The 18,382-nt window shown below is 57.4% G+C and overlaps 1 protein-coding gene across 12 annotated transcripts in view; it reads right to left on the reverse strand.

The window, feature by feature from the left end:
- Positions 1 to 18,382, reverse strand: part of TSNARE1 (t-SNARE domain containing 1) — a 103,304-nt gene that overhangs the window by 20,937 nt on the left and 63,985 nt on the right. For 11 of the 12 annotated variants that reach the window (XR_005368846.1, XR_005368844.1, XR_005368843.1 and 8 more), the window contains 3 exons: positions 12,932 to 13,022; positions 9,796 to 9,870; positions 9,277 to 9,336 (listed from right to left, as the gene is read on the reverse strand). Coding sequence is in view for 9 of the 12 variants with exons in the window: in XM_038555660.1 (XP_038411588.1) it covers positions 9,277 to 9,336; positions 9,796 to 9,870; positions 12,932 to 13,022 (226 nt within the window). In the remaining 3 variants the exon portion in view is untranslated. The remainder of the gene's footprint in view (positions 1 to 9,276; positions 9,337 to 9,795; positions 9,871 to 12,931; positions 13,023 to 18,382) is intronic. The other variant, XM_038555658.1, reaches the window with a different exon arrangement.

Consider the following 18,382-nt stretch of genomic DNA (forward strand, 5'->3'; position numbering starts at 1 on the left):
CCAAGTCCACCGAGCTCTGCTTCAGGTCAGGGGTGGGGCGTGTGGGTGCAGGGATGTCATACGTGTGTGTATGTGTGTACGTGTGCGTGTGTAGGAGAAGGAAATCAAAGGACAACACAAAAGGCTGGAGGATGGGCAGAGCCACCCAGCGACCCTGCACTCTGTCACAGCTCCTTGGAGCCGGGGGTCTCTGACACTCCGAGCGCTCTGCGAAGGAGCGCTGAGCCCATTTTACAGACGAGGACACTGAAGCCAAGAGCCCGAGGAACCCGGAACAGGCAGGACGAGAATCTGGGGCTCCAGGCCCCAATTCCAACACAGAGGGGCTCCAGGGCTGGACGTGGAGAGGACCCTGCACGGGTGCCGGGGTGCACGGGAGCCTGGGGGGGTGGGCCCCGCTGAACAGACCCTGGCTGGAGCTGGGCGCCCCCTCAGCTGACTCCGCCCCTGGCCGACCCCACCCCCAGATGACTCCGCCCCCACCTAACAGCAAACTCTCCCAGCTGACCCCGCCCCTGCCTGACTCCGCCCCCAGCTGACCCCAGACGGTTGACTCCAGCCCCATCTGACTCTACCCACAACTGACTCTGCCCTCGGCTGGCCCCGCCCCATCTGGCCCCGCCCCCGGCTGGCCCCGCCCCCCACTGGCTCCGCCCCCGTCTGGCCCCGCCCCCGGCAGACTCTGCCCCATCTGGCCCCGCCCCCGGCTGACTCCACCCCCAGCCTCCCCAGGCCTCCTGGGCTCCTCTCCTGCCCACAGCACCCTCCTCCTGCCCAGAGAGCGCACCGGCACAGGGACAGACGGCAGGTACAGCTGCCACCCTGTCACCCAAGGCAAGCCCCGAAATCTTGTCGAGCCCCTCCTACGTGTGTCTGGGCAAGGGGCCAGGATAGAAACACAGGGCTGGACATCCATCATGCAGCCTCCCTCTGCAGGCTCCACGTCTCCAGGACACTCCACGCTGGTCAGCCCGGAAGGAGGCCTCTGAGGTGACCACCTGCCTGCTCTGTCCCTTCCCTTTGTGACAAGGCCACCTTCTTACCCCCCTGTGCCACTCAGGGCCACGTGGCAGGTGGCCATGTGCCGGCCCAGCATGGCCCACCGGGCAGCCTTCAGCTGGCCTCGGCAGCAGGGAGACCACCACCTCTCCCACAGACCCACAGGCGCTCAGGACACACGCTGGCCTCCCCGCGCCAGGCCTGAGATACTGCGGACAGATGGCAAAGGGACAGATGGACTTGGCTGGGCACAGAAACCACAGCACACAAACAACAACTCGCACAGTTCTGACGAAGGCCTGCAGGAGGCCCAGTGGCCACGGGAGCACCACCAGCAGTGGCCACGGCAGGGGCAATGTGGGAGGCCGGGTGCCTGTGCAGCGCCCCTGACGTCCTCTAAGGTGGGCATACTCACGCTCAGGTCCAGAGGACGGCGCTACGGGCCCCCCAGGGGGAATGGTGAGGCCCCCACGGACCCAGTTCTCCTTCCAAAGCCAATGCTCTGCCCCCAAGCACACTACCATGGGTGGAACCTCTTCCCCCAGAGTCGGCAGAGGCCTTTACAGAAATAAATACGTGAATAGATGAACATAAAATAAAAGATCTAAAAAATCTGTTGACAAGTGATACTGGTCCAAGGTGGCAATTACCACCTCCCCTTCCTGGTGTGGGCGGGAGGAAGTGAGCGGTGCCCAGCGGACAGCAGCAGGAGCGGCTGGCACAGAGCCGAGCCACAGCTTCTGGCCCACACCGCGCTCTCAGGGCCTCAGTGTCCTCATCTGCAGGATGGGACAGCGGCCCCACGTCCCCAGGCCCTCACCACACCACTGCACTAGTCTGCCTGTCCCTGCCTCCCAGCCAGGCACCACACACACACTCGCTCTTGCCAAAAGGGACCCTGTGGGGGTCCTTGCTAACCACTCGCACCTCGGCCCAGACGACAAGACCCAGGGCACAATCCTCGTTGGCTGTGCCTCCCTGGCAGTTCCCTAGTTTCTCCTCCCCCCAGTCCCCACCCCCACGGAACGGGGCTGACATCCCCGCCCCAGAGTCAGGGCAAGGAGTGAACAGGACACCACCTCACTGTCTCAGCAGGTGCACATGAAGATGACGTGCCCACGGGAGCACGACGGGAAGCCGTGAGGGACTATGCTGCCCTCGGTGCGGGTGAGCTGCGGGACAGATGCTGGCACCCCCCCCCAAGAGCAGCATGGGTACCACCGCCCCAGGGGCCTGTCCCAGGTCACACAGCCAGCCACTCCACTGGGGTGGAGGCATTCGGGAAGCCTCTCAGGTACACCTGACAATCCCCATGGTGAGAGCTGCTCGAGGGCCCCTCGTCTGTGCACCCCAGGACAGAAGTGCAAGAAGGCCACTCCACGGAGTGGAGCCTGCAGACGGAGGAGCATGACGGATGTCCAGCCCTGTGTTTCCATCCTGGCCCCTTGCCCAGACACACGTAGGAGGGGCTCAACAAGATTTCGGGGCTTGCCTTGGGTGACAGGGTGGCAGAAGGAACTGGAAAAGCCACAACGACTTGGAGAGACCAATCAGCAGAGCGGTCAGATACGCTGGGCGACGGGAGCATCACAGGACATTACGTGTAACCTTCCCTGGAGTCTGGGGCTCCGTGGAAGTGACCCGGCGGCTGACGGCCAAGGGAGCCTGCACACCCTCACCTGCACAGGTATGGGCCAGCCCTCCCCGAGCGGCCCGGCTCATGACAAGTCAGGGCAATGAGAAATGGCATGGACACCTGATCTCCTGAAAGGATCAGAAAGCGCCCCTTTGTTCTCCTCACAAAGGCCCAATTTGGGGATTAAGGATTTGCTGGCAAGGCGCTGGGGCCAGCGCGGAGGGGACAGCCGTGTGATGGTTTTCCAGCTCGAGAGGCCGCCAACAAAGACGGCTTTCTCCTCCCTCCAGGGCCGATGGTTTGGATCCCGCTCTGTACGGAAGAAACCCACAAACCAACGTGACTGCCGGGCCGTGGAGCTGAGAGCGGTTTCCCGTGAGAAGAGCCGAGGCGGGAGGATGCGCAGCAGGCTCCCCGGGTTCTCGGGGGCTCTGGGAAACGGGCCACTTTCTCGCGCACTCCGACCCCGGGCTCCGCACAGGAATCTCCATGACCCCGGTGGAGGGGCAGGGGTCAGGGTGCGAGCCAGTCACAGGCTTGGGAAAACCACTCCTGTTTAGCAGCCCGAGGCCAGTCATCAATTTCTCCAAGTAATAAATGTTTGTTAGCTGATGGAAGTTTCTGGACACCCGGCAGAGCCCAGAATGTCAGAACTGGCATGACCACGGTGATCGTTCCCCTGACACCCATATGAAATAATAGCACCAGCGCCCAGAGCCAGGGGCTCACCCACCCACCCTGCCCCCACAGGGAAGCATGACGCATTTCCAGCTAACACATGAAGATGAAGCACGTCCTTCCCGCTGTGGCCGCGAACACGCGGAGCTCTGGTGGAAACCCACGCCGAGCCGGCTGATTGCAGCGCAGACTGCCGACCGTCCCCAGCGAGGGGAGGAGCCAGTGCAGACACACCTGGCACTGCCCGCTGGCTGGGCCTGACGGGGTCTGAGACGGACTGTGGACCTGGGGGAGGCTGCCGCAGGCCACGGCCCTGAGGGCCGACTCGGGAGGGCTGACCTGTTCATGGCCACGGCCTGCGCTCGGCTCAGGTGGGAGTGGGTGGCAGGGGGCGCCCCTCACTGCCGCCAGGCCCGCCAGCCTGCAGACAGCAGCCCCAAAGTCTGCGAGGTCAGTACCACAGCAATCCCTGTGCTGAATAGGGTAATATGTCATCGTACTGTTTACAGTTTGCAAAATTCCTGGAAATCATCTAATCTTTTATAATTTCTCAGAAACACTGCTAACCGTTTTCTTCCTTTTTAAAAAAATTTACTGAGATACGACACGTCTGCAGTCCAATGCACAAATCACAAGTGCATGGGTCTCAATTCTTACAAAGGAAAGACTTCCGGGCACAACACAGAATGCTGCCAGGACCCCAAACGTGCCCCTCAAGCCCCCCGGCCATCACGCTGCCCCCAGCCACGGAAAACACCGTCTGGCTCCTAACACTGCCCGTTGTGTTGGCCTGGTTTGGACCTCTATCCTCTCTGGTTTCGTTGATTCCACACTCCGAGATCACGCCGGTGGGCCTTGCTGGTGACAGCTGGCTCTTTGTGGCGCTACAGGCTCCGTGCGTGAAACCAGCACAAATGATCTGGCCGTGGCACCGCGGGCTGGCTGCCTTCCCAGCGCTGTGCTGCTGCGTGTCAGTGGCTACGAGCGTCCTTCTGTGGGATTTCGGGTGAACACACATGTGCATCTCCACCGGCCGTGCCCTTCGGGGGGCGGGGACTGCAAGGTCACGGGAGAGAGAACATGTGAATCCGGGAAGAGTTTCATTGTCCAGAGGGGAGGCACCCACTTGCACTCCCATGGGGCGTGCACAGGCTTCCAGGTGCCCCGCATCCTCCCAGCACTGGGTATCCTGCCACGAGTCTGCTGCTTTTAGTGCTCTGTGGGCGCAGGGGGATGTGTAGTGACCAGGCATCATGGGCTCACCTGGCCTGCTTCCGGTGACACCTACTGAGCACACACTCCTGCACTTTCCGGCCACATGGGCCCCCCCTAAGACGTGCCTAAGGCTTTTGCCTTTTTATGTTTTTGAAATGAGTAGTCTTTTTGTTGATTTGTGAGAGATGTTTACCTAATACGGACATCAGTCCCTTCCAGACACGCGTACGTAAACACGTGTCACACTGCGGGTTCCCTTTACCCTCACTTAGTTAAGAGTGTGTTAACCTAAGGAAGTCAAGCTAATCTTCTTTACACTTGGTACTTTTTCTTCCACGTAAGAAATGTCTGCTCACCAAAAAGATGTGAAGACAGACTCCCATGGCCTCTTCTAGAAGCTTCATTGCCTTATCTTTCACGTGTAGGTCCACGATCCAGCTGAAGTGCTTCTTGTGCGTGGGGTAGGTTACGGTAAAGGACCTGCTGGCAATGGCCATCCTGTGCACGTACTGTCCTCCTGGCCCCTCTCAGCCACGGCCTGGAGCACTTTCTCACCAAGAGGCAGAGGCTTCGCAGCTGTGCCAGGCTTGCTGCCACGTATGACAACGTCTTTCCCTGTTTCCGACCCAGCGCAGACTCCTTTGTTCTGCTACAGCATCGGGCGGTCACATGGCACCTGGCCAAGCCCAGTGCTGCGCCTGTCTCTGAGGGGAGGGGACGGGGACCCTCTGCTGCGGTGCAAGAGGGATGTGCGCAAGCCGACGGCCCTGCGTCAACCACCAGGAGGGACCCGCTGGCCACAGGGGACCATGCCCCCCGCGGAGCTGATCTTGCTGGCTCGTCTCTGCGGGGACTGAATGCGCTGTTTCCCTGGTGATTCCGAGATGCAAGAGTAAGGAGTATTTGGACTTGGACTTGCCATTTTCTCAACGGGGTCCTCTTTCCCAGTTCAAACCCTGGCCAGTGCAACGTCAAGCCCGGAACAGCCCCTCCATCCCCACGGCACGGCGGCGCCCTTGCTCAAACAGCTGTTGGAAGGCTTCCTCTGAGCCTGGATGCTGGGCATCGCTTTTTGGATTTCATCTGCGCGCTGTCCTCCGCGGGCGCACACGGTGTTTCCTCGTATACGGCCCGTTACAATCACTGTGAGCCTGGAGTTTATCTGCAGACTCATTCGCCCTTTCCAATAACGCAGCGGTGCTGTCTCTGATGCGGCCTCTTCCTCCCTAATTCCCACACCTCTGACTTCTGTCCCCGGTCACAGTGCCCTGGACGCGCCCTCCCGCATGCGAGGAAGAGAAGGACCAGACACCGAGTCTCGTCCTCAGTCTCGGGAGCTAGGCTTCCAACAGCTCAGCAGTACGCGTGGGGCCGACTGCAAGGCTTTCGAAGACGCCCATCATCAGATGAGAGGCATTCCTACGCACCAGCTTGCTGAGAGCCCTCGGTGGGCATTGGATTTTACCAAGTGCTCTTCTTCTTGCTTTATTGAGATGATGGAGTGGATGTTCTTACTCTAGGAACGTGGCAGCTCAGGTGGGTTATTTCTGAATGTAAAGCAGCCGTGCGCCCCCGGAACAAGCCCTGCTTTGTAACCACGTGTGACCCTTCTACATATTGCTAGATCCAGCCTGTGAGTGGTCTGGTTACGGTTTTTGCTCCTATGCTCACAAGAGAACGCACTCCTTTCCTTTTGGTGACACCCTTGTAAGAATTTGGCATCACGGTTTGCTGGCCTCGTAAAGCAAGTTGGGATGTGGTCCCTTTTTAAATTTTATTTAAGAGTTTGTACAAACTGTTAACATTTATTCCTCAAGTGTTTGAAAGAATTCACCAATAAAATCTTCTAGGTCTGGGGACGTCTGGGCAGCTCAGTAGTGGAGCGTCTGCCTTCAGCTCAGGTCGTGATCCTGGGGTCCTGGGATCGAGTCCCACATCGAGCTCCACGCAGGGAGCCTGCTTCTCCCTCTGCCTATGTCTGTGTGTCTCTCATAAATAAATAAATAAAATCTTTTTAAAAATCATCTAGGTCTGAAGTTTTCTTGCTAAGATTTCTAACAATGCCAATTATTTAATTATTGATTTTATCATTTCTATAATAAATACTGGACTTTCCAGACTTTTTTTTTTTAAGAGATTTTATGTATTTATTCATGAAAGACACAGAGAGAGAGGCAGAGACACAGGCAGAGGGAGAAGCAGACTCCCTGCAGGGACCCTGATGCGGGACTCAATCCAGGGACTCCAGGGTCACACCCTGAGCCGAAGGAAGACGCTCAACTGCTGAGCCACCCAGGTGCCTGTCCAGATTTTCTGTATGTCTTGGTAACTTACATTTTTTCTAAAACAAAAAAAATATATATATACATATATTTCACCTACACTGTCAAATTTACTGACATAAATTCTATCATAGTATCTTCATGCTTCTATTTTTCCTGGTGTGTAGCATCCATGATCTAGTCATTGTCATTCTCAATCCTAGTAATTTGTACGTTCTCTCTGTATCAAAACTAATCTTGGGGGATTTTTTAATCCTTCTAAAACGAAGACAAATTTTGACTTTGTTGGATTTGTCCAATACACATCTCTTATATATTACACTGATTTCTGCTTTTTCCTATGTATTTTCTTAGAATTTAGTTTGTTGTTGCTTTTCTAGCTTCCTGAGATTGAGAATTAGCTCTGTGATTTTCACACTTTCTTCTTTCTGAAGAAAGCATTTGGAGCTCTGCTGTAGCTGCATCCAAGCCTGGATTTGTAGCATTTTCTTTGTTGTTCACTTCACGATAGTTTCGTTTCCACTGTGATTTCTTCTCTCACAGGTTCCTTCAAATTGTATTCTTTTCATTCCCAACCTTGGAAATTGCCTTTTTGTTATCATAGATGAATTTCATCGCGCCGATCCGAGAATGTACTCGGGGTCACGTCAACCCTCTGGAATCTGCGGAGCTTGGTTCAAGGTCCAGCACGCGTTGTGCACCTTGCGGGAACGCACACTCTCCTGCGCTTGGTTACTGTGTCGTAAGCGACTCCTGGTAGGAGTGTGCTCACTAATCGCACCGGCTGAGTCGTCTAGATCCTCACTGAGCTTTCCTGTTTCCTTCATCAGTCATTTCTGGAGCTGTGTTACATCTCCACCCGTGACTGTGGATTTACTGTTTTTCTTTTTATTACTATCAGTTTTGTCCTACGTTTTTGAAGCTATGTTATTCGGCACAGATATAGAACTGTGTCCTACATCTGAATGGCCATGCTGTCCTCTCAGGCGCGCCCATGTGTGCAGGAAGAGAGTCGCTTACCCTCACACAGGCACGGGGCACCAGTCGCCTTTGCATTGTGGCTTCACGGTGTATCTTTCTCCATCCTCTAACTCACACTTTTCTGGATTTTTTTTTTTAATTTTTATTTATTTATGATAGTCACACAGAGAGAGAAAGAGAGAGAGAGAGAGGCAGAGACACAGGCAGAGGGAGAAGCAGGCTCCATGCACCGGGAGCCCGACGTGGGATTCGATCCCGGGTCTCCAGGATCGCGCCCTGGGCCAAAGGCAGGCGCCAAACTGCTGCACCACCCAGGGATCCCTCCTTTTCTGGATTTATATTTAACCAAGTCTGAAAATCTGTGCCCCATCATCAGAGGGGCCAGGCCATTCTAATAGAGTTATAAACAAATTTGGTATGAATCTACCGTCTTACAACTTGTTTCCTGTTTTTTTATTTTTTTATTTTTTGGCTTTCTTTCAAATCAGTCAGGCTTGTTTTATCATTTCATATACTCCTTTAGCTTACTTTGTATTTCATGTTCTTGTGTTGTCCTTTAGCATCACCCGCATAACACAAGATGCCCCTCTGGTTTACTGCCAGCTGCCACAGGCTGGGGCTCCTACTGCATCTCTAGGATGCAGACACTGCATGATTTCACACAGCTCACTCCTCCCGGGCTACCGCTCGCAAGCTCTTCCACTTGCTCTGCGTCGAAGCCCCACAGGTAGAGAGCATTACTCAACAGCCAAGATGAGCTCAGATGAGTCCACGTGTCAGTTGTTTCCAGGACGTGCCTCCCCTTCCTGCTGCTGCACATCCACCTGGGACCACCTTCCCTCTGCTACTGTCAGAATTCGTCAGTGATAAGTTCCCACAGCTTATGTTTCCCTAAAGATGTTTTTGTTCTACCTTTGTTCTGAAAAGTATTTTCACTGGATGTAGAATTCCACGTGAGCAATTTCTTTCTCTCAGTGCTTTAAAGATGCCTCCTGGTCGTCCCCCAGCTTCCACCTCAGAAGTTGGGCATAAGTCTTGTCGCTCCACAAAAAATAACGTGACTTCTTGTCTTGGGCTTTCATCTTTGTCTTTAGTTTTTGAAATTTTATGATGATACAAGTCAGGGTAAATTTATCCTGTTTATCACAGGAGTTCTTGGAAAATTCTCAGCTGTTACACCATCAGACACTGTCTCCCCGTTCCTCTAGGACTCCAGGCGGACTCCCAGGAGGGCCGGTTTCCACCCCCAGGAGGGCCAGTCGGGTACAAGATGGTCCCGCAGAGCAAGCGGAACTGTCAGCACCTGGTACTCCGTGCTGGGCCTGTGCCAGAGAACTAAGGTCAAAATGCCAGTTTCATAAAGGCTCTTCATCACGTCACACCCCCTTGGCCGGGGCCTCCACAGGCTCTGCCCTGAGCAGAGAGGGCCCTGGATGTGGTGCCATCACCTGACGCGCACGGACACAGTTGTCACTCAGCACCCACCTGCTGTTTGCCACCCCGCTGGGCCGTGGGAAGCAGTGCTCTGGACTTTTCTGCAATTTTCTGTAATAGGAAGAACGGAAAAGGTGGGGAGGAGAGAAGAAGGGGTCAGATGAGCACCAAGGAGGGGACGATGGCCGGCAGCAGAGCACACCTTCGGCTCCGTGACAGGATGGAGCTGCCCTGGGCCTCAGGAAGGCTGGGTGCCGGGCTGGGCTCTGCCGACAATCGGGTGGATGTCCCCCTCCCACATTGAAGCCCTGGGTCTCAGTGTCCTCACCTGTCAGAACAGGGGACGCCCGGTCTTCCCACCCGCCAGATGCCTCCCAGGCAGCACCCGAAGGTAAATCTCCTTCACTACACAGGGTCGGAGGTTGTGGCTCCTGGTAACTACCGAACGTCCACAGGCTGGGCCCCTCCTCTGCTCTGGGGGATGGAGCCACACTAGGCCAACCCAGAGTGGGAGCCCATGGGCCCGAGGCCCACCCAGCTGGTCCACCACCACCCCCTGGGGGGCCTCACCTTCTGTACCACGCCATAGCGCTGAATGGCATCTGAGAGCTGGGTTTTCAGGCGGTCCAGCTGCAGACACTCCTGCTGCAAAGAGAGAACATGGGCTATGAAGGCAGCTAAGGCCTTTCCTGCCCCGTGGCCTCCTCCATCCCCAGAGTGCTTCTCGTACCCCCCTCCCTCAGGGCACTGGCTGCGCTTGCCCCCTCCTGTCCATCTCAGCCTCACACCGCCATCACTGCTCTGCTGTCAGAACTGGCTCATCCCCGTCTCCTTCTTCCCCAACAGCTCACAGCATCACACACCAGCACGGGCTGCTGGCTCCGCAAGCCCGCTGTAGACACCCCACCCCACCCCCACCCGATCCCACACACGTCCTCAACACCAGCCATGGAGCACCACACACATGTCTGTCTGGTCCCCACAATGACTCACTCAGGTGACAAGGGTTATGATTTCTACCTGACAGCTCAGGAGGCCTCAGCCCGAGTTCTAAGTGGCCCATTCACGGCCACACAGGTGGTGGAGCCAGGCCGCTGACCCCAGGGCCCTGCAGCTAATCACAGCATCAGAAGTGTGCTCACCAAACCTCCCTCTACTGCCTGGCACTCAGCAACACACACAGCCTCCACCCTTCCACCAAAACAGGACTTCACGTCTCGTTTGCCAATGCACCCCAGTGCCCAGAATGACACCTGGCACAGAGCGCATGCTCAGGACATACTGCCAAGCCAGGGAACGGACAAGTGAGCCCTGAAACCAGGCACTGCCTGCTGGGGTTTGTGTGAGCCGCCCAGACCCCCAACCGTCATGTCTCTCCGCGAGCACCAGCACAAAGCCACACCGATGCCCAGTGCCCTTGCACCATGACAAAGACGTGGGCTCCTGCTCCTCCCCTGTGGGCTCCTGCCCCGGCACCCTCCCCACCCCCCCGACCTCCCAGGAGGGCCCCGTCTGCCTCCGGGACCCTGCATCTCAAGTCACAGACAGCCCGCCCCTGCCGGGGGGGGGGGGCCTTCTGTCGACCTCCAACAGGAACTCAGCCCCTGGGCTTGGGGCTCGCCCCTCTACCACCAACCGCCAACACCGCCACGCAAGCCCCCACACAATAGCTACAGCTGCACTGCAGCCTGGCCACGGTGCAGGGGCACCAGCTCTCTCAAGGTCACTTTTCAGGGGCACTTGGTGGCAGTGGGGCCTCACAGTCCCCGTGTGACTGCAGCTTGGTAGAGCCTGGTTAGCATCCAGGGGAGGCCCCTGTGAGTGGCACATGCGTGCCCCAGGGCAGTGCTGAGGGCTCAGGATCTCTCAGTGCCCTCCGGCCGTGTGATCCAGCAGCAGCCCCATGTGACTGCACAGTCTCTTCTCTGCAGGAGCAGTCAGCAATTCCAGCCCCTCCTGGGCAGACTGTCCTACCTCGGAAGGGGGAGACCTCCCAGGGGACCTCATCTGTGTCCTCCCCCAGCATCTCACACAGAATAAGTGTCTGCTGGGTTCTTAGGTGGGCGGATGGGCGGACAGACAGGTGGGTAATGGGTGGGGACAAAAGGAAGGACACATTAAGCTAAAAGCGATCCCTGTCAGTCAACCCCCAAGGAACTCAAGCACTGGTTCTCAGCCATCGTGGTGCATGCAGGTGACCGCGTGGACGGTGGACCCAAACAACTCAGAGCTGCAATCTAGCCGAGATTCCTCCCTGGCTGCAAGGCTTCAGGCAGGGCACCTGCTGAAGGATGGCCAGGAGCGCCCAATGTGCACAGAGGTGAGAGGGGTGGGAGGGGCCGGAGACAAGCTCTCAGAAGAGTCAACAAACAAATGGGTGGAGCCCACAGAGGCCAAGGGCAAAGAGCAAAGCCACACGGGAGAAGCCGCACACCAGTGCCAGGACCAAGAAAGCCGTGTAGACGCTGCTGCTGGGTGCGCTTCTTCCTCCGTCGAAGGGCCACAGCCATTTCCAGCAGCGTCCGGGACCAGGCACTTGCGTGTCGTCCTGAATGACCAAAGGCCGTGGTTGAACCGTGCACAGAGTAAAGCGCGGTGCCCGTCCCAGGGCTGGCAGGCACACCTCCACCCGTCATGGACAGCAGACCCCTGCTCCTCGATGCTCCTGGCATATTCCAATAATCGAAACATAATTCAGCCTCTGGAGCTGGGCCTACTTGTTTACTAGAGTGCACCCTAACTTTCCTAAGTAGAACGCACGATTCTGACTTCACGGTTCATAACTGCTAGTTGTGTAGCCGTGACCGCCAGCTGGCTTCAGAGCATTTCCATCACCCCAGTCATTCCTCGGGGCCCCCGTGGCTCGTCCCAGCTCTTCTCCCAGCCACGCAAACCCCGACCCCTGCTGTCGGCACAGGCCTGCGTTTTCTGGACACTTCACACGAACCAGGCCATACAGCATGCGGCTTCTGCACTGGCCTCTCTCACTTAGCGGACCGCCGCGGTCCTCGGGTGGCAGCAGCGTCAGCTTCTTGGACATATCACCGGAAGCTCTTGTGCACCTTCCACACCACGGCCCAACCTCTGTCTGCAGAGGCCAGACTCCAGCGTCCCAGGCTGGGCAGGCACCCAAGTCTGCTGATATAGCGGGAAGGCGCCCTGGGCACCATGAACACGGCCCCTGGCGCAGGATAGCTGAGGGGCTGAGAGTATCTATTTTGTGACACGTGCCCCCCAACCTCTGGAGAACGGGATAGGGCATGGATAACAAAGATGGGGATGTGCTGACCTAGCAAAGGGGGGTGGAGGGAAGTAAGAGGCCAAGAGTGAAGAGGATGTGGAGGGGCCGCAGTGGGGGAGGGCACAAGGTGATGGGATGAGGATCAGGCCCTTGAAGGGAGCTGTGGCACCGAGTATGGTGGCAACTGTGCCCACGGCGATTATGTCTATGATGATGGGCGAGGACGGCAGTGCCGCAGTGACAGGGTGGGGGGCACGGAGGTGAGGGAGGGGGAAGGGTGTGTGTCTGTTCAGACGACCCGGCCAGGACACCACGGCAGCGCCCAGCATACAGTGGGCGCCCAGCTCGCACATCGAGCGCCGCCTGTGCAGCTCACCGGCCAAACCCAGGCAGCGCGGGCACCTGGGCCCAACGACCTCCCCGGGCCCCACCCTCCTGCCCCCCACCGCCTCCAGGACCACATACCCGGGAGCAGCCCCGCAGGAGCTCCGTCATCTGCTTCACGGCGCCGGTGCTGGCCGCGACGGTCTTGTTGGTCTCCTGCTGCGCCGCGTGCCTGAGGCGGGCAGGGTGGAGGCGGGAGAGAGAAGACAGCGAGCGGGACAGGGTGGGGACAGGTGGAGGGGTCGGCCACGGGCCACGGGCAGGGGAAGTCGTGGCAGATGCGGGGTGGGGGCGGCAGAGGGTGGCGGGGGTAGGGGGCAGGGGACCACGTGGGGAGGGGGAAACGGGAAGGGAAGAACCAGAGCCATGGGAGATGAGGATCGGAGGCCCAGAGGGACAGACACACCCACAGACAGACAAGGTAGCAGGGAGCAGAGAAGCAGGGCAGCGACAGGGGCGAGGAAGGAGGGAGAGAACGACACAGGTGAGGTGCCCCAGTCAGGACCCCCGCCCCGTGCAGCCGCGGCACCCCCACCACACAGGCCCTCTGGTCTGGGGGTCAGTGCCTGCCCCTCTGAGGAGGCCCTGCCGTGAGCCTTCCCTGGGGAAAGGCCCCCCTTGGGGTCAGCAGGGTCGGCAAGCTGCAGGAGCGGGACGGCCTCCAGGGGCTGCGATGACACCCCCACCTCCAGACCCAAAAACGCTGGAGGCCGAGCCCAGGGTCTCCCCAGATCCCAGCTTATGGTTCTGTGCGTGACCTTGAAGGAACTGAGAAGACCAGCTCCTCACCTGCTTGCAGTTGACCCCTGCTCCCCACCCCCGGGCTCCCTGGGGAAGGGGTAACACCTGCGGTGGGCAAACCCTGCCCTCGGGCCCAGCAGACACCACAGAAGAGCCCTCCCGACCCTTCCAGCTGCAGCCTGATGCCCCCCTTGCTCCTTGCGGGGCCCGTGTGGCAGGGCTGGGGGTGGGGGCACCATCTGACCTGGGCCTGGGTGCCTGACACCTGCCCTGGGCCTCACAGAGGGAGTGGCATGGAGTCGGGGTGCGGGGGCTGTCCGTGGGGAAGGGTGGGGGCCGCGGGATGGGAAGGAGCCCCTAGGCCAGCCTGGGAGGCGTCTGAGCACCACCAGCCCTCCAACAGGTTACGGCAAACTGCAGAACGTGTGGTTTCCCCTCAGATCCACTCACACGGGGGCCACCACGGAGCCTCCCGTCCCCCGGGCTTCACCTCCTCCCTCGGCCCCCACGCTCCCACCCACCCCGTGGAGGCGGGCATACTCTGCCCTCCTGGAGCCCTCCCCGCGTGGGGCCACCTGCCTGAGGGGCCACCTGCCTGGGGCCCTCCCTGCGTGGGCCCCCCTGACCGCCTGTGTCTGAGCCTGGAGCTCAGGCCTCTCCCCGTGCTCACCTCCTGGCCTGACATCTCGTGTGCGTCACCGTCCCACAGACACCCTCGCCTGGGCCTCGGCTCGCCCAGCCCCCCCACAGCCCGCTGGGCACCTCCAGCTGGCTATCCAGGGGGCGTCTCAAACTCCACATGCCAAAACCGGCCCTGCGCCCCGCCAGCCGGCTGCACCGCGGGCTCACCCCCAGCAACTCCCACCCTCTAGTCCTTCCGGCCAAAAGTCCTGGGGCCGCCCTTCCCAAAGCCTCTCTCCTCTCCTTCCTGAGAGCCACACGACACCCAGACACTGACCCAGATGCGGGCCGCCTCTCACCCACTGCTCCTGCTTGCCCCGACCAGACTCCCGGCCGCCCCGACGCCCAGCGCTGCATCACACCCAATGGCACCCCGTAGCTGGGGCGTCCTGCATGGGAGTCGGGCCACCTTCTCCAAACCCCAGAGCTCTCTGGTGCTGCGGCGTGTTCCAGTGGAAGCATGGTCCCCATTCGTGTCACATGGTCCCCCTGTTCTCACCGAGCTGGACAGACCTCCCTGCCTGTGACCTCCCTGCCTGTGCCCCACTGCTACCTCTGCCGCCACCGAGGATGGGAACGGGCAGCCAGGCCCAGGGTTTGTGACCAGGAACAGCTGCCTGGACACAGGACACTGGAGGGACGAGGCAGGGGCCAAGGGCCTGAGTCGCGGAGGCCACCTCCCCCGGGGGAGCACACCCGCACCCCACTCGCCCCTACTCCAACTGCCCTTTCTACTTCTGCTCTATCACCACCAACCTCCCACAGGGAACTCGTCACCAAGTGCCCTCACCCCGCCCTGCTGCGCCCACAGCCTTGCGGAGCCTCCAGCTAGGACACAGCGCAGCATGTGGAGACCATCCCTTTCAGGGATCATGAGAGCCAATGTCCTCATGTTTTGTTAAGGATTTTTGCTACTCTGTTTACGAGCAATGTGCACTATCTTTTCTTGCAGTTTTTGTTCAGGTTTTTGCATCAGCACAGCACTGACCTAGGAAAGCTGAGCGCCTGGTCTGTGTCCTGGGGGCACGCATGGTGCTGCTACAACCTCTGTCCAAATACCTGACGGTGCAGCCATGTGTTCCTGGGCGTTTGTGGGACCATCTGTAAGGATGTATGGAAGCCCTCAGATCGACACAGAGAGCTACTCAGGCTTTCCCTTTCTTCTGGAGTCAGTTTGAGAATTCGTGTGTTTCAAGAAATTTTTCTGGTTCATCTTAGTTCTGAAATATCAGTTTGTTGTCATAATAGATTCATAATATTTCCTAATCAGTCTTGTCATGTTGGATCTGGAATCTTGGTCTCTCTCTTATTCTTTTTTTGTTTCTATTACTGGTTTCTGTTATGTTTTATTTGTTAATGAACTTTACTACGTCTGTATGCTCACTCTGCGTCCTTTGTGACTGACGTGCTGGCTTTGGAGGCAGCCACTAAGATGTTAGCCTTCTGTCTTCTGTGCTGTGAGCTGGTGAGCCCTGCTTCGCCTCCCAGGGCTGCACTCATGGCGTCTACGGCTCTCATTCCTCGTGTCTGCACCAGACACCCTGTCATGCTGTGAGTGGGGCTCTATGGGGCTCTTTATTAAAACGAGCAGCATGTGGGACACGTGAGTGGCTCAGCAGTTGAGCATCTGCCTTCAGCCCAGGGCATGGTCCTGGGGTCCCAGGATCGAATCCTGCACCGGGCTCCCCACAGGGAGCCTGCTTCTCCCTCTGCCTGTGTCTCTGCCTCTCTCTGTGTCTCTCATGAATAAATAAATAAGATCTTTAAATAAAAAAAAAACCCAGTAGCATGGAGTCAGCCCATTTCCAGATTTCCTATGGCCCTGGCTGCCTGGCCCTGACCGATGGGTTCCCCCCCTACCCCCATGAAAGGAATAACGGATCATGACTAAGAGAATTTCATCTCAGGAATGCAGGGTGGCTTAATACTCAAAAAGGAATGAATGAAATTATCATATCAACAGGATAAATTTTAAAAGGAGAAAACCATCTTGAGTTACACAGAAAAAGCGTATGATAAACTTGACACCTAGTCATTATAAAACCTCTAGGAAACTAGAACAAGGAAGAGAACTTGTCCTACTGGATAAAGAAAAGCTAACAGAATCCCAAAACACAAGGTGATGTACAAAACCAGGTATGTTTCTGCGTACCTACAGCCGACACCTGCAAACTGAAATTTAATAATTTGTGTAATAAAAATTGGTAACAACAAACTGAACAACATATATGCAAGGCCTGCATACTAAACCTATACAGAACTGCTGAAAAGGAAGAGAAGAATGTCAAATCAGAGAAATTCTGACCATATTCACAGGTTGGAAAACTCAAGATCATTAGGAGGCCGATTCTCTTGAAGTTGGTCTATGGATTCAATGGAATCGCAATTAAAATTAAAACACAATATAGAAAACAACAGAAATTGATAAGCTATTGTAAAACTTATATTGAAATACAAAGCACCAGAAGGATCCAAAACCATCTGAAGAAGAGACGAATAAACCTGCAGACATCCACCAGTGGTGCCAGGACTTACCACAGAAGCTCGGTGATTAGGACAACACGGTGCCGCCACACAGACACGCAGACCAATGAAACAGAACCCAAACAGAGCCACACACACACACGCGCGCACACACACACACACACTCAAGTCATTTTTGGAAATGGTACTGAGGTATTCAACAGGTAAGAGATAATCCTTTCAACAAACCGTGCTGGGCTAACTGGGTAATCGTGCTAAAAACAAAATCAGCCTGGACGCCTACCCCATGCCGCACTCCCAGGGGCTCAGGGGATCTCCAGCGCCCGCAGGCTGGGACTCACAGCAGGCACCGGCAAGACCAGGTGCCCCCCAGGTGCAGGTGGCCAGGCAAGTCTGCAGGAGGGGAGCCGCCCCACTGACGGGGGTCAGGAGGCAGGGTGAGGAGTACGTGAGAGGGCAGCATCGCACACAAAGCGTGGCCAGGGCGGGCAATCAGCGGTTAGAGGGCCTGCAGGTTCAGGCCCAGGAGCTAACGTGGAGGAGCAGAGCAGGGAGGAGACACGGTTGAGCAGGAGGGCCAGGCCGGGTGAAGGTGAGGGGCACCCACGGCCACCAGCCGCCCCTGTGCAGTGGACCGTGCACTGGCCACGGGAACGCCCGGGTGTGGGCCCCCCAGCATGGGAAGGAAACAAGAGAAGGAAACAGGCTGGAACCACGAGGAGGAGCCAGCAAAGGAGAGTGACGACGCATGACCCACACCAGGGACGGCAAAAGCCCAGGAGAGCACAGGCTGCACAGGCTGAAAGAAGCTTCTAGAAGGAGGGAGGATCTCAACAATAAAAAGACAAAAAAACCTGGGTGGCTCAGTGGTTTAGCGCCTGCCTTCAGCACAGGGCGTGATCCTGGAGACCCGGGATCAAGTCCCACATCGGGCTCCCTGCATGGAGCCTGCTGCTCCCTCTGCCTCTCTCTCTGTCTCTCACGAATAAATAAATAAAATCTTTAAAAAAAAAAAAAAAAAAGACAACCCAATTCAAAAATGGGCAAAGGATCCGAACAGACATGCCTTCAAAGGTGTACAAATGGTCAATATGCCCGTGAAAACATGCCTGTCGTTATCAGGATGTGCAAATCAGATCCCAGCGAGAGAGCCCTCGATCCAGCAGGTGGCTACAGTCACAGACACGTAACTGGCGTCGGTGAGGACGCGCTGCTGGCGGGAAGGTGAAACGGTGCAGCCGTTGCGGAAACGTCTGGCAGCTCCTCAACGTTAAACACAGTGAAGCCAAGCAGCCCCACACCTAGGTCTGCACAGTGCCCACGGCAGCCTTCCTCACAGCAACCTCGAAGACCCAATCTGAGGCCCCGTCCGCTGACGAACAGCATGCCTTGGCCTGCTCGGGCTGCTACCACAAATACCACGGGCCGGACACCCGACACGCAGCACACAGGTGTTCTCGTAGGCCGGGTTCTGGAAGTCTAGGACCAGGGCGCGGCTGATTCCGTCTGACGAGGACCACGGTCTGGTGCAGATACGGCCTCTCCCGGGGGCGCCCTCACAGGGTGGACGGGGACCTCTGACGAGGGCGCTCACCCCATGGGTGAGGGCCGCACCCTCATGTCCTA

This window comes from Canis lupus, chromosome 13, assembly GCF_011100685.1.
Source record: "Canis lupus familiaris isolate Mischka breed German Shepherd chromosome 13, alternate assembly UU_Cfam_GSD_1.0, whole genome shotgun sequence".
Taxonomy (NCBI): domain Eukaryota; kingdom Metazoa; phylum Chordata; class Mammalia; order Carnivora; family Canidae; genus Canis; species Canis lupus.